Genomic DNA, 11,787 nt, shown 5'->3' on the forward strand with positions numbered 1-11,787 from the left:
GGGCATGACACGGGGACTTGTTGGCCCAAGGAAGCCATCGGCACTCGGTTGCTTTCTCTATGTGATGGATGTTGAGTCCTTATGGTGGGAGCTGGGGGTGGAGACACCTGCGGGCAGCAGAGGCGGAGGAAGGAAGGGCAGCCCCGCGGGTCCACCTCCTTCCAGCATCTCCTCACCGCCTTCGTTCCGAGGGGCTCCCGGTGACCCTCCCACGGCTCCCTCTCTTCTGGATGTTTCTCTGAGTCAGTCAGGTTCTCTTCGATGTCTTTCTTCTAAGGGTCCTAAGATACTTCCACAGCCTCTGTGTTGAGGGAAGGCAGACCAAGACAGTCTGGCTCTAGAATAGAAGACTCAGAAAAGGCAGTCCAGAGCCCCCCAGGCCTGCCCATCGCCTCCCACAGAAGAGGCTCCCAGCCTGGGCGGGGGAGGGGAGAGGAGTGTGGGGAAAGTGGACTTTGGGGCTGAAGGATGTCAGAAGTCAAAGGGTATTCCATGGGAGGGGAGAGGGACTCAGCACCCAACACTGGAATGATTTCTTCACTCTCTGGACAAAGTCTGGGACGTCAGTAACTGAGCGGTGGCCTGGGGAGGGATGGTGGAGACCCCTGTGGGTTCCGGGCTTCCATTTTCCTGCGTACAGGGAGCGTGGCGGCAGGGCCCTTGCTGCCCCTCCTGCCTCTGCCTCCTGATCTCGCCTCCTGGTGCCGTGGGCTCCCTGGGCGCCCTGGCCCCAGCCTCGCCTGGGCTCCTGCAGGGGCAGCACCCTGTGTTCCAAAACAGCCCTTTCCATTTCTTCTAACCTTCCCTTCTGTTACTTTTCTGAGCTGGCATAACTCACAGAAGGTGTGAACGGTCAAGTGTCCCCTCCCTAGAGAATTTGCTTTTTAGGAAAAGGAAGGGTGAGTAATTTCTTGACCCAAATCATTTCTTGACCCAAATCAATCACTTTTTAGGGTCCATGTTGAGGCAGCGTGGCTTGGGGGGGAGAGGCGATTGTTTCTGCTAAGGGCAGGGCAGGGCACCCTTACGTCACACCCCTGTGTGTGGCCCCGCACAGACGCTCAGCGGCAGCCTCATCAGGACAGACCGGTGCATTTTCCAAAACTAGAGGACCTTACCACTGCACTTTCCTGTTGCATGTGCAGTAAACATGGGGAAAGGGCCGTCTGGCCCTGTGCCTGCAGTTTCCACACTCGGGGTGCGACTCTGCTGCGGTCACCACCCCTGTGCGGGGGCACGCGTGTTCCGCACGGCCTGCATGATCCCAGGCCCAGGGAGGGGCTCCTGCTCCCCCACAGCTTTTTGGCTCTGTTCTATGGCTTTTAGCTTATGCTCCTCCAACTTTGCAAGCATGGACTTAGATTTCTCCTTAACATCTCTTTATTAAGAAACCAAGCTTAACATAACTTTGGAAGAAACTTTAAAGAAAACCTCAGCTTCGAGCCACAAACACGTCTTCCCTCTCCAGGTCTTCCCATTCCTATCCACACGTGGCTTTGACGAGAGCCCGGTGGCCTTGTGCTCACGCGTTAGGGTGGACCCAAGAGGGCAGCTCACCCTGAGCTGCCCGCGGTGCCCGGGCTCGGGGACTTGGGGATCACTTCCCTAGAGCGTCTTTCTAGATCCAGCTTCATAACCAGAGACCTGCAGGTCCACTCAGATGTCTGTCCCTCTCTCACCTCCTGGGAATAGAGAAGAGAAAAAGGTACAGGGTTCGAATCCTGCATAGACCCTTCTTCCGTTCCTTCTTCATCTCTTCCCAGGAGCTTTTTGACACCATAGCTACTTAGCAAAGCTGTGCTGCTTTTGAAGAACTGGACCTTTTTTTCTTGTCCTCATCTCAGTTTCCATTTCAGTTTACACTCAGTGGAAGGTTAGTTTGCCTTCTGACATGGAGTAGGGTCTGGTTTCTGGCTGAGTGTGCCTCGGGGTCAGAGTGTTTAAGATGAGTGTTAACTTGGACAGAAAATTAAATGGTGAATGCAGGGGTGTCCATCACCCCATCACAGGCCTGGGAGGGAGGCAAAATGGATGCGGGTGGGAGGTAGAGGGAGGAAGCCGGCTTAGCATCCCTGCATCCACCTTCCAGGCCCTCTGGCATCTCGCAACACTGCCTCGTGACCATTTGCTCCCTTCCTCTGTTGTGAACTTAAGCCAGGAGGATCCCCAAGCCCATTCAGACCAGCTGTCCCCAAAGCCACTGAGGACTCTGACTCTGTGGGCAGTGGTAGGGCGGTTGTCACCCTGCTGATAGAATTTAATGGGCATAGCAGGTGCAGAGGAGCACACCTGGAATCCCTGCACTTAGGAGGCTGAGACCGCAGGATCACAGATTTAAAACCCATCTCAGCAATTTATCAAGACCTGAAACCACCTAGCAAGACTCTGTTTCAAAATAAAAGTAAAATAGGGCTCAGGGTGTAGCTCAGAGCAGAATGCCCCCGGGTTCAATCCTCAGCACCAAAATTAAATAAATAAAATGTATTTAAAATTAGGAAGTTCTGTTGATTTAGTTGAGTCATAAAAATAACCGTGCAACCCCAGGACACCTTTTGCTTTTCTTACACAGGTCTCCAGAGCCCTGGGTCTCTTCCTATTGTCCTCTCCTTAAAGACTAGGCAGTGATTTCTTGACTCCTAAGTGGCCTCCTCAAAAGAGAAGGAGCCTGAGCAAGTCAGAAGAACCAGGAAAGTCCCCAGATACCCCTCTCTGCCCAACCCCACCCTTCCCATCCCATCCCCTTCCCCGTGCACACATACAAATGGATGAAGAGGGAGAAATAGGACCCGGGACCAACACGTGTCCTCAAGGAGCACAGGTCTCACATGCTGCCCTTTGCCTCGGCTGTCCTCGGTCCCACAGGACGCGATCAGCTAGAATAGGAGTCAGAACAGCCTACGGTTCCTGTAACTGCACACACCTGACCTTGTTGGGGCCCCTGGGTCACAGTGCCTTCCAGTTGACATCCCTCCGACCTGGCTCCACAGAGCGCCGTTGAGAAGTGAGATGCTTGTCCCAAATCTTTGTCATGGACCAGAAAATGGCAGCTGGCCAGTTTGGAGGCCTGTGGGAAAGGGCAAGACCTGAACTGTTATGCTGAAGTTTTAAAGATAGACAGAACCAGGCATGGTGGTACACTGCTGGAATCCAAGCACTTGGGAGGCTGAGACAGGAGGGTTGCAGGTTCAAGGACAGCCTTGGTAGCATAAGTGAGATTCATAGCAACCTAGTGAGACCCTGTTTCAAAACAATAAAAAAGGGCTAAGGGTACAGCTCAGAAGTAGAATGTCCCTGGGTTCAATCCCAAGTACCCCACACAGACACACACACAGAAAGGAGAGGGGAGACAGGGAGGTCATCTCATCAAGACAGGCCACACCTGCTTCCTGTGACCCTGGCCCTGGCAGGCAGGTCATACTGAAACAAGCAGCCTCCTTACGCCTAGAGAGAAGGTTCTGGGCCTCTTCATCCCATTAGCCCTAGAAATCTAGGTACTGTGACCCTTTATGCCAAATCGGGCCTAGGTCTGAAGGCTGCAGAAGGAGGTTCATGGAGTGGTGAGGAGAGCCCTGGGGCAGGGGAGGGCTTCGTGGCCAGAGCCTCTTTTCTCTGCTCTCCCTGGGCACCCGCCTGGCAGGCCAGGGCTTCTCTCCACCGTCTTCCCTCCCCAGCTCCTCTTCCATGACTCTTGATTTGGGCACGTGGAGGGCAGAGTTGTACATCCGCTAATGCTGTAGCCCATATGTTGACATGTCTGGTCCATTCCCACCTTCGTACGTGGCTGCGTGTGTGCACCCATGTGTGTGCATGTGTGTAATATAGTTTGTAGTTGATAATATATGTATATAACAGCTGACATATTTATATGTGAGTGCAGAATTAGTGCCTGTGGCAGTTTTCTGTATCTTAAACTTGAATCCAAGCAGTTTTATTTTAAAGAAGCGGGGAAGGAGAGGGGGGGGCCTGGGAAGGATTCGTAGCAAACCATTCTTTAGGATTACTAGTTGCAATTTCCTGATGCGCCTTCGTGATGCCCTTTTCGAATAAATGTTAATGTTGTCATCACATGGCTGTTTATTTGATTCCTTTAAAGTAAATGGTTTTTTGAGATAAAAATGGAATCTGAAAATATCAACTGTGTACCATTGACATTTAGCCACCCCCACTGACCCTCACTTTACCTGGCTCAGAAGGAAGGAGGTGCAGGAGGTTTCCCAAGATAGAAACCTGAGGCCAGGCTTCCCAGCATGTGGCAACCTCAGTTGCCTGGCTCCGGCCATTTCTTCATTCTAGAACATTTCCTCTAACTCACATAGGGAAGACCTTAAGGACCTGGCTTCCTAATTCTCACATCAGGACTTCCCAGGGGGAATTCTCCATTCTCTCTCATTGTGAACTCTCAGAGCATCAACTACGGGAATACACGTGTAAGTGCCATATACAAATACTCCCCAGCCGCTTCGAGGTACACCACCCATCGTGCATCTGATGCAAGTGGCCGACACCCGCGCAGCCTGGCGGTATCTGTGGATTGTAAATGTACGGCTGCAACCGGAGGGCTCAGCATGGTGAGAACACCACAGAGAGGCAGAAAAGAAACATAACACTTGCCTTCTGCCCTGCTGAGCTTGGAGTTTCCTGAAAGGAAGAGGACAAGACATCCGCGCAGCAAGTAACTAGCTAGACAGCCTAACCTCCAGTGCAGACTAAAAATCTTGAAGTCAGGGGTGGATAGTCAGCCTCCAGGCTGACTAAAAATCTTGAAGTCAGGGGTGGATAGAAGAGATCACAACTTGTCCAGCAGAGCTGGACTCGAACCCAGGCTTGTGTTGAAAAAAGACTGCATCCATAGTGTTGGGAGGCGGGGTCCAAACAACGGAGGGCGGGAGAGGAGCAGTGAGAAGGGCAGAGGCCTGAAGCAGAGCCTTTGTTTGGGAAAACATGGGGGAGAAAAACGTGGCCAGAAGAGTGGGCCTGGTTGACTAGAGCCCCGCATGCCTTGCCCAGTAGCTTGGAACTACTGGAAAACGGAGGAACAGAGGTACAGATTGGGCTCAGGAGCCAGGAAATGTGGAGAAGTAAGATTTTGTATACATTAATATGAATAATTTGTGCACAATGGGAGAAGACCAATTTGTGAGGTCAATTTTACACAGCAGGCCTCCTGAGCAGGAAAGATTGAGAACAGAGATGGGTTGCATCTGGGCAACTTGGGGAGCGAGGAGCTGGGACTTAGCAAGGGGAGACAGAAGACAGCAAGACTTGAGCCTGAGGAGCTGGAAGAGGTATCTGTGTTTATGGTGTTGGAAATGGACGTGTCTCCACAGGGATGTCTGTAAGGGGATGAAATCATGTTTGAGAGTAGCTGCAAGTAGCCGACGGGAACTGACAGCAGCCCTTAGCTTTCACACTTGGCTCCTTCAGGACACAGTCACACTCATTTACTCCTTGAATCCTCACCATCGCCCTCATGCTAGGGAGTGGTAAATAGAGAACCGGATCTTCACATTTAAGAACTTGCCTGAGGTAACACAGAGGCCAGAGAGCACGGCCAGGACTCAGACCCAGGGCAGCCAGACCACAGCTTCCCACCTGACAGCCGGAGAGCCCTCCCAGTGGTGGGTGGGCCTCACGGGGTGCCTGACCGGCTCCTGAGTCCCCGTGGCCACTCTTGTTGGAATCCTGCCTTTGGGCACATCTGCTAGCTGAGCCGTCTTTGCCACCCAATGAAGGAGGGGGAAATGTATCCATCCTAGGGACGTTGGACGGACACCCTGAGTCAGCCAAACTATCTGATCCCCTAAAGACCAAGGAATGGGGGCGGGGGTACATTTTCTTTCCATTCTTGCCCCATCTCATGAAATCCACTATCACGTCGGCACACGGAAGCCATTCTGTTCCTCTTCCAGTCTAGGCCGCTCTTTGATGGCCGTGTGTTAATTTTTTTTTTCCTTTTTTCTTTTTTTGGTGGTACTGGGGTTCCTGGAAGCCCTTCTACCTCCGGGCTACACTCCCAGACCTATTTTTACATTTTTATTTGGAAACAGGGTCTCCTAAACCAGCGCGCGGCTGGCTTCGAACCTGCGCGATCCCCCTGTCTCTGCCTCCCAAGCGCGGGGATTACAAGCGTGCGCCACCACGCCCGGCCCGTGTGTTAATTTTATTCACAGACTACATTCAAAGTCAGAGCCGGCTGTGAAATCTGAAAGGCTTTATTTCCTAACTACAGACAGCTCTAAGAGGCAGAGCGCCCGCCGCCAAGGCTGGGAGGCGCCAGGAGGGCGGGAGGGCAGGGGGCTCCGGGGGCTGCGCCCTCACTGGCCCTTCTTGTGGGCGTTCTTGATGATGGCGTTCTTGAACAGCGTCACCAGGGGCGTCTGGCTCTTCTCGGAGGTCATGAAGCCGCCATAGCGCTTGTCCTTGGGCGGGCTGCCCCAGCGGAAGTGGCCCATCCGATAGGGCCCGTCGTCCTTCTTCTCGGCCTCGGCGGCCTCGACGTCCAGCCCCAGGCCGTACTCCAGGGCGTCCTGGGCGGCCAGCTCCCTCCTGAACTCCAGGGGGAAGGCCTCGGCCGACTCCTCGGCGCCATTGGGGTACACCTTCACGGGGCGCCGCTTCTTGCCCACCGGCTTGCCCCAGCGGAAGTGCTCCATGGAGTAGGAGCGCTTGGCCTCGCGCGGGCCGGGCCGGGCGCCATCGCCGCCGCCGAGCTGGGGGCCGCCGTCGGCCGCCGCCGCCGCCTCCTCCTCGCGCTTCAGCCCCGCGCCGCCGCCGCCGCCGCCGCTGCTGTTCCGGCGGCCGAAGCGGTCCCACCGGAAGTGCGTCATGACGTACTTCCGGGGGTTCTCGGCCAGCGGCTGCTCGTCGCCGTTGCCCGGGAACACCGGCGTCTCCAGCGACAGGTCGGCCTTGCAGGCCCGGATGCACTCCTGAGGACGGAGAGCGCTCGAGGGAGCCGGGCCGCGGCCGCCGCGCCCCACCTGCCCGGTGCGGGCGATCGCGGGCGCCACGGCCGCTCCAGGCCGCCCCGCCCAGCCCTGGCCCTCGCCCTCGCTGCACCCCCGGGCATCGCAGGCCCCTCTTGCACCTGGCCTCTTTAGTCCGCTACCTGGCGACCAGTGCGGACGCCCGCCCCACTCCGTCCGTGCTGTCCTGGTCCAGCCTCCCTAGCTTTTGTGAGAAGAGTCAAACCGTTATGTACCTGATGTGTAAGGATCGCTCCCCAGAAGGCAGATGAGCGGTAGCTATTGGCATTTAATGAATATTGGGTTGTAAGGTGGGTTCAGCTCAACTCCAGGAGGGGTCCGGGCTGAAATTTGAGGGTCTCTCAGGGTATAGAAGTCTAGCGTCCAGGGCCTGGACGTTCAACAATACCTGAAACCTACCCCCGTGGTCTGCAAACTCCAGGCCCTACCTCAGCACTGTCCCTACGCGATGTTGCAAAACTTCTCTGCGCCCACTGGCTCCTTTTCTCTGGTTCTTTTGAGTCTTCGGAATTAATCCCTCTACCTTCTCCAGAAAGCTCTGAACCTCGGAACAGATGGCATTTCCCTGTCATCTCATTCTGACTGGAGGGAGGAATGGAAGGCCAGGGTTGTTTATGACACATGCCCTGGAGCGGGTGTCTCTCCCTCCATCCCAAGAGGACTCGACTGTGCTGTGGACTTGCCTAAGGAAATGACCCGTAGGCTTCAGCCTTGAGTTTTTTAAATTTCTTTTTCTTTTCTTTCTTTTTTTGGGTTGTTTTTGTTTTGGGGGCACTGGGGATTGAACCCAGGGGCATTCTACCTCCAAGCTATACCCTCAGCCCTATTTTTTATTCCCCCTACATCAGCTTCCCAGGTACTGGGACTACAGGCCCGTGCCACCATGCCCAGCAAAACTACCTAATTGAGCTCCCCTCCTCTAAACAAAGGAGACCCAGATAAAAGAACCTAGCAAGGTCCCCAGGCTCATTGAACGCATGGGCTCTGACTACGTCCAGGGCTCCGGCCCTGGTGAGCTCTCAGCTGGAGAGGCTGTGCAGTGGGTGCCTCAAATCAACAGTCTTCTTAAGTCTCTCTGAAACAGAACTCACAGACTCCCCCAAGCTCTTTGCTTCTATTTTATGTTATACATAAAATATGTGGTCTTCCTTTGCCTTCACCACTGAAAAAAACACAGGCCCTAGTGATGAGTCTCCCACCTTCATTTAGCAGGGGTTGGGTGTACATGTGAATGTGCGTGTACACACACACACACACACACACACACACACACACACAACACTGTAGTAACCTGGAGGACGTTCCATGCTGCCACAAAAGGCCGTTACATGCTTCTGGAAAAACTGCAGAAGAACTTGACAGGAGGCCAGTCCTCCAGAAAAATCATGAGACGTTTGGCTTCAGCTACCAAAAAAAAGTGCCTTGGTCTTTCTCCTTCCCTCTAGAGATAAAGTGTAGAAATAGCTAATAGCTAGCTGGATTAATCATTGGTAGTAGATAAAGGGGGAAGAAATATGGAGTGAAAATGGTGATCCAAGGCTATTTTTTTTTTTTTTTTGGCGGTACTGGGGGTGGAATCCAGGGGCTTTTCTACCTCCGGGCTATACTCCCAGACCTATTTTATACTTTATTTGGAAACAGGGTCTCACTAAGTTGCTGAGAGCCTCACTCAGTAGCTGAGGCTGGCTTCGAACCTGTGTGATCCTCCTGTCTCAGCCTCCCAAGCGCGGGGATTACAAGCGTGCGCCACCACGCCCAGCAATCCAAGGCTATTTTAGAGAGGAATACTTTGGGGGCTAAAAGAACGAAGATGTAGGATGAACTGAGGGAGCCCTTTTTTTTAGTGTGGCTCTCTCTCTCTCAGGGGGTTAGATGGTGTGGAAGTCTGCACAGAAGACAGGGCAGAGAGTAAGGCTAAACAAGCAGACACTGTGGACAGGACCCTTCTCCCGAAAGCTGATTCGTCCTCTCCTTGGCTCAGTTCTGGCTTCATGTCAAAATCCTGCTCCTGCCTGGGTTGAATTTCCCCATTCAGTGGAAATGAGTTTCCCTTTCCCCATGCCCCTTTCCTCTGGGCCCCCCAGCCCCGTCCCATCTGATGCAAGGGGGCACCGGTGACCCACATACCAGCAGGTCGCTTTCTGTGGCGAGGTCCTGACACTGGCTGCTGTCCAGGCACCAGCCACGCACTTCCACAGAGACCTGAAACATCAAGACGAGCAGCAGGGCCCCCGGGCGGCTGCAGCACAGTCTCGGCATCTTCCAGGTGGCCGCCTGAGGCTCTGCGGAGGCAAAGGAGATCGGTGGGACCCCTGCGAGGAGCAGAACAATGCTGGCTCCTCACCAGGAAGGACCGAGCGCCAACATCAACAAGGCTAGCTTGAGGAGTCCGGGGCTTTCTGAGGACAGACAGGAGCAGAGTTGAGAAGGGAGATGTGTGAGGTGGAATTGTGATGGGGGAGAGAAGACCTGGGAAAACCAGGGGCGATCTGCCCTTTATCTCCTGTTAAAACCAGATCCCTAAGGAGATTAGGGCTGGAAGCTATTTTGGGGCTCACTTGGTCCACCCGTTATTTGAGAGAGGGGGAAATTGGAGCCCAGGAGAGACCCTTATGTTCATGTTCATACCAAGCTGAGGCTGAGTTCTGCTTTCAGCAAGGACCTTTCTTTCTGCAGTGCCTGCATGAAGCTATAGCGCTTGCTGAGAATGGTCTTTTCCCCTCCAGGATCTTATCATTCCTTTGAAACTCTATTTCCTGTGAATATAGGTTTGCATAAAGGCAAATAGAACTCCTGGCCCGTTTAGTCAAGACCTCAGGCAACTCAGGTTGATGTCCTATACACAGATCGCTCAGGTAATCCCATTTCCCAGACCCTAGTAACTTTGGAGAGGTTTAGTTTGAATTCCATTCTCTCCTCTCCTCTCTTCTCTTCTCTTCTCTTCTCTTCTCTTCTCTTCTCTCCTCTCCTCTCCTCTCCTCTCCTCTCTCTCTCTCTCTCTCTCTCTCTCTCTCTCTCTCTCTCTCTGTACTGCGGATGGAACCCAGGGGCATCCTACCTTCGAACACCCCCAGCCCTCTTTTTATTCTTTATTTTGAAACAGGGTCTCACTGAATTGCAAAGGGCCTCACTAAGTAGCCGAAGCTGACTAGGAGCTGTGGTCCTCCTGTCTCAGCCTCCCGATGCTGGGATGACAAGCGTGAACCTGTTTCGAATCCCATTCACCACCCGGCTTCGAATCCCATTCTCTTAAAACTGGCTCATCTTCTGAACACAGTATATATCAAGCCGCATTCTCTGAGTCTCCCAGATGTAGTGTAAAATAGCTGAATCTGAAGAAGATGTAGATGTCAAGGGAGAAACGATGGACAGATAGACGGAAGGGAGCCACCTCCAATGTGAATATCCACTGGAGATATTATTAGAGAATCTGGCCAGAGAGCACCTTCGGCCAGATGCTGGGGTCAGGAGGTCAGGCCCCTTTGGCCCCGGGTCTCAGTCCTTTCTTCAGCACCTTTGGCTCTCATACTGCCACACTCCCCCTCACCCAGGTGAGCCCCAAAAGCCACCTCTCGGTCACCACCGACTCTGCAATCATTTTGAATTTCAGAACTTCTTCCCCACCAGCTGTTAGAAAGAAGTCTAATTAGATGAGAAAAGTAATTCACATCACAGCATGGATTACTAAGTGTCTTTGTCACTCCTAATGAACATTTATATTTTAAAATAAGTTTGCCTAAAAGAAATCCCTCCATGGGTAAGGCATGAGTCAAATCTTTTTTTTTCTTTTTTTTTTTTTTTTGTGGTACTGGAGGGGCATTGAACTCAGGGGCATTCTACCTCCAAGCTACACCCCCAGCCCTATTTTTTATTCTTAACTTTGGAAAAAAAGTATCTCACGGAATTGCAAAGGGCCTCGGCCTCACTAGTAGCTGAGGCTGCCCACGAACTGCGATCCTCATGTCCCAGCCTCTCAAATCCTGGGATCACAGGCGTGCGCCACCACACCCCGGCTCCGAGCCAAATCTTTTTTAGAGCAGAGGCTTTAGAAATGAAAGACCTCCCTTGGCCCTCATTGTCTACCTCAGGAAGCCACTTCTCTCCGCCCCACCCCTACCCATTCCCCAGGAGCTCTGGACTGGAGTCGGAATGGTTGCCAGGCTTGGGCCAAGCATTTTCCGAGCAGCCATTAGATGGCGCTGGTAGCCAGTGAGCAGCCATGGGGGCCACAGACAGCACTGGCCAAGCTTGCTGTCCCCTCCTGACCAGGGGCAGGCTGCCCCTTTTGTAGCCTGCTCATGCTCCATTCAAGCAGACAAGCTGAAATTGGTCAACAAGGCAGTGCTGTAGCACACCACACAGGTCGGAAATACACCCAGACGTTACAGGAGAAGAAAAATGCTATTTTAAAACAACATATTAGGCCAAATGTGGTTATAATCCCAACGTGGGAGGCCAAAATAGGAGGACTGCAGGCTCAAGAGGAGCCTCAGCAATTTAGTGAGACTCTCAGTAACCTAGCCAGACCTTGTTTCAAAACAAAAAAGAAAAAGGGTGGGGGTGTAGCTTGGGGGTAGAATGTCCCTAGGTTCAATTCCCACTAGTGCGCGCGCACACACACACACACACACACACACACACACACACACAGTATCCTAGCCAGGCTTAGTGGTGCACACCTGTAATCCCACCTATTCAAGAGCCTGAGGCAGATGGACAACAAATTTGAGGTCAGCCCAGGCAACTTAGAGAGAACCTATCTCAAAATAAAAAGTGCTGGAGGGTGGATCTCCATGGTGGA

General features: G+C 53.1%; 1 protein-coding gene across 1 annotated transcript; it reads right to left on the bottom strand.

The window, feature by feature from the left end:
• Window positions 1–6,314: 6,314 nt before the first annotated feature.
• POMC (proopiomelanocortin) lies at window positions 6,315–9,245 on the bottom strand (the record flags this gene model as incomplete). The annotated part of the gene is made up of 2 exons (XM_080711700.1): window positions 6,315–6,929; window positions 9,114–9,245. The coding sequence occupies 2 exons, from the start codon at window positions 9,243–9,245 to the stop codon at window positions 6,315–6,317; spliced, it is 747 nt and encodes a 248-aa protein (XP_080567826.1).
• Window positions 9,246–11,787: the final 2,542 nt, after the last annotated feature.

Source organism: Muscardinus avellanarius, assembly GCF_963383645.1.
Source record: "Muscardinus avellanarius genome assembly, chromosome: 15".
In the NCBI taxonomy this organism is placed as follows: domain Eukaryota; kingdom Metazoa; phylum Chordata; class Mammalia; order Rodentia; family Gliridae; genus Muscardinus; species Muscardinus avellanarius.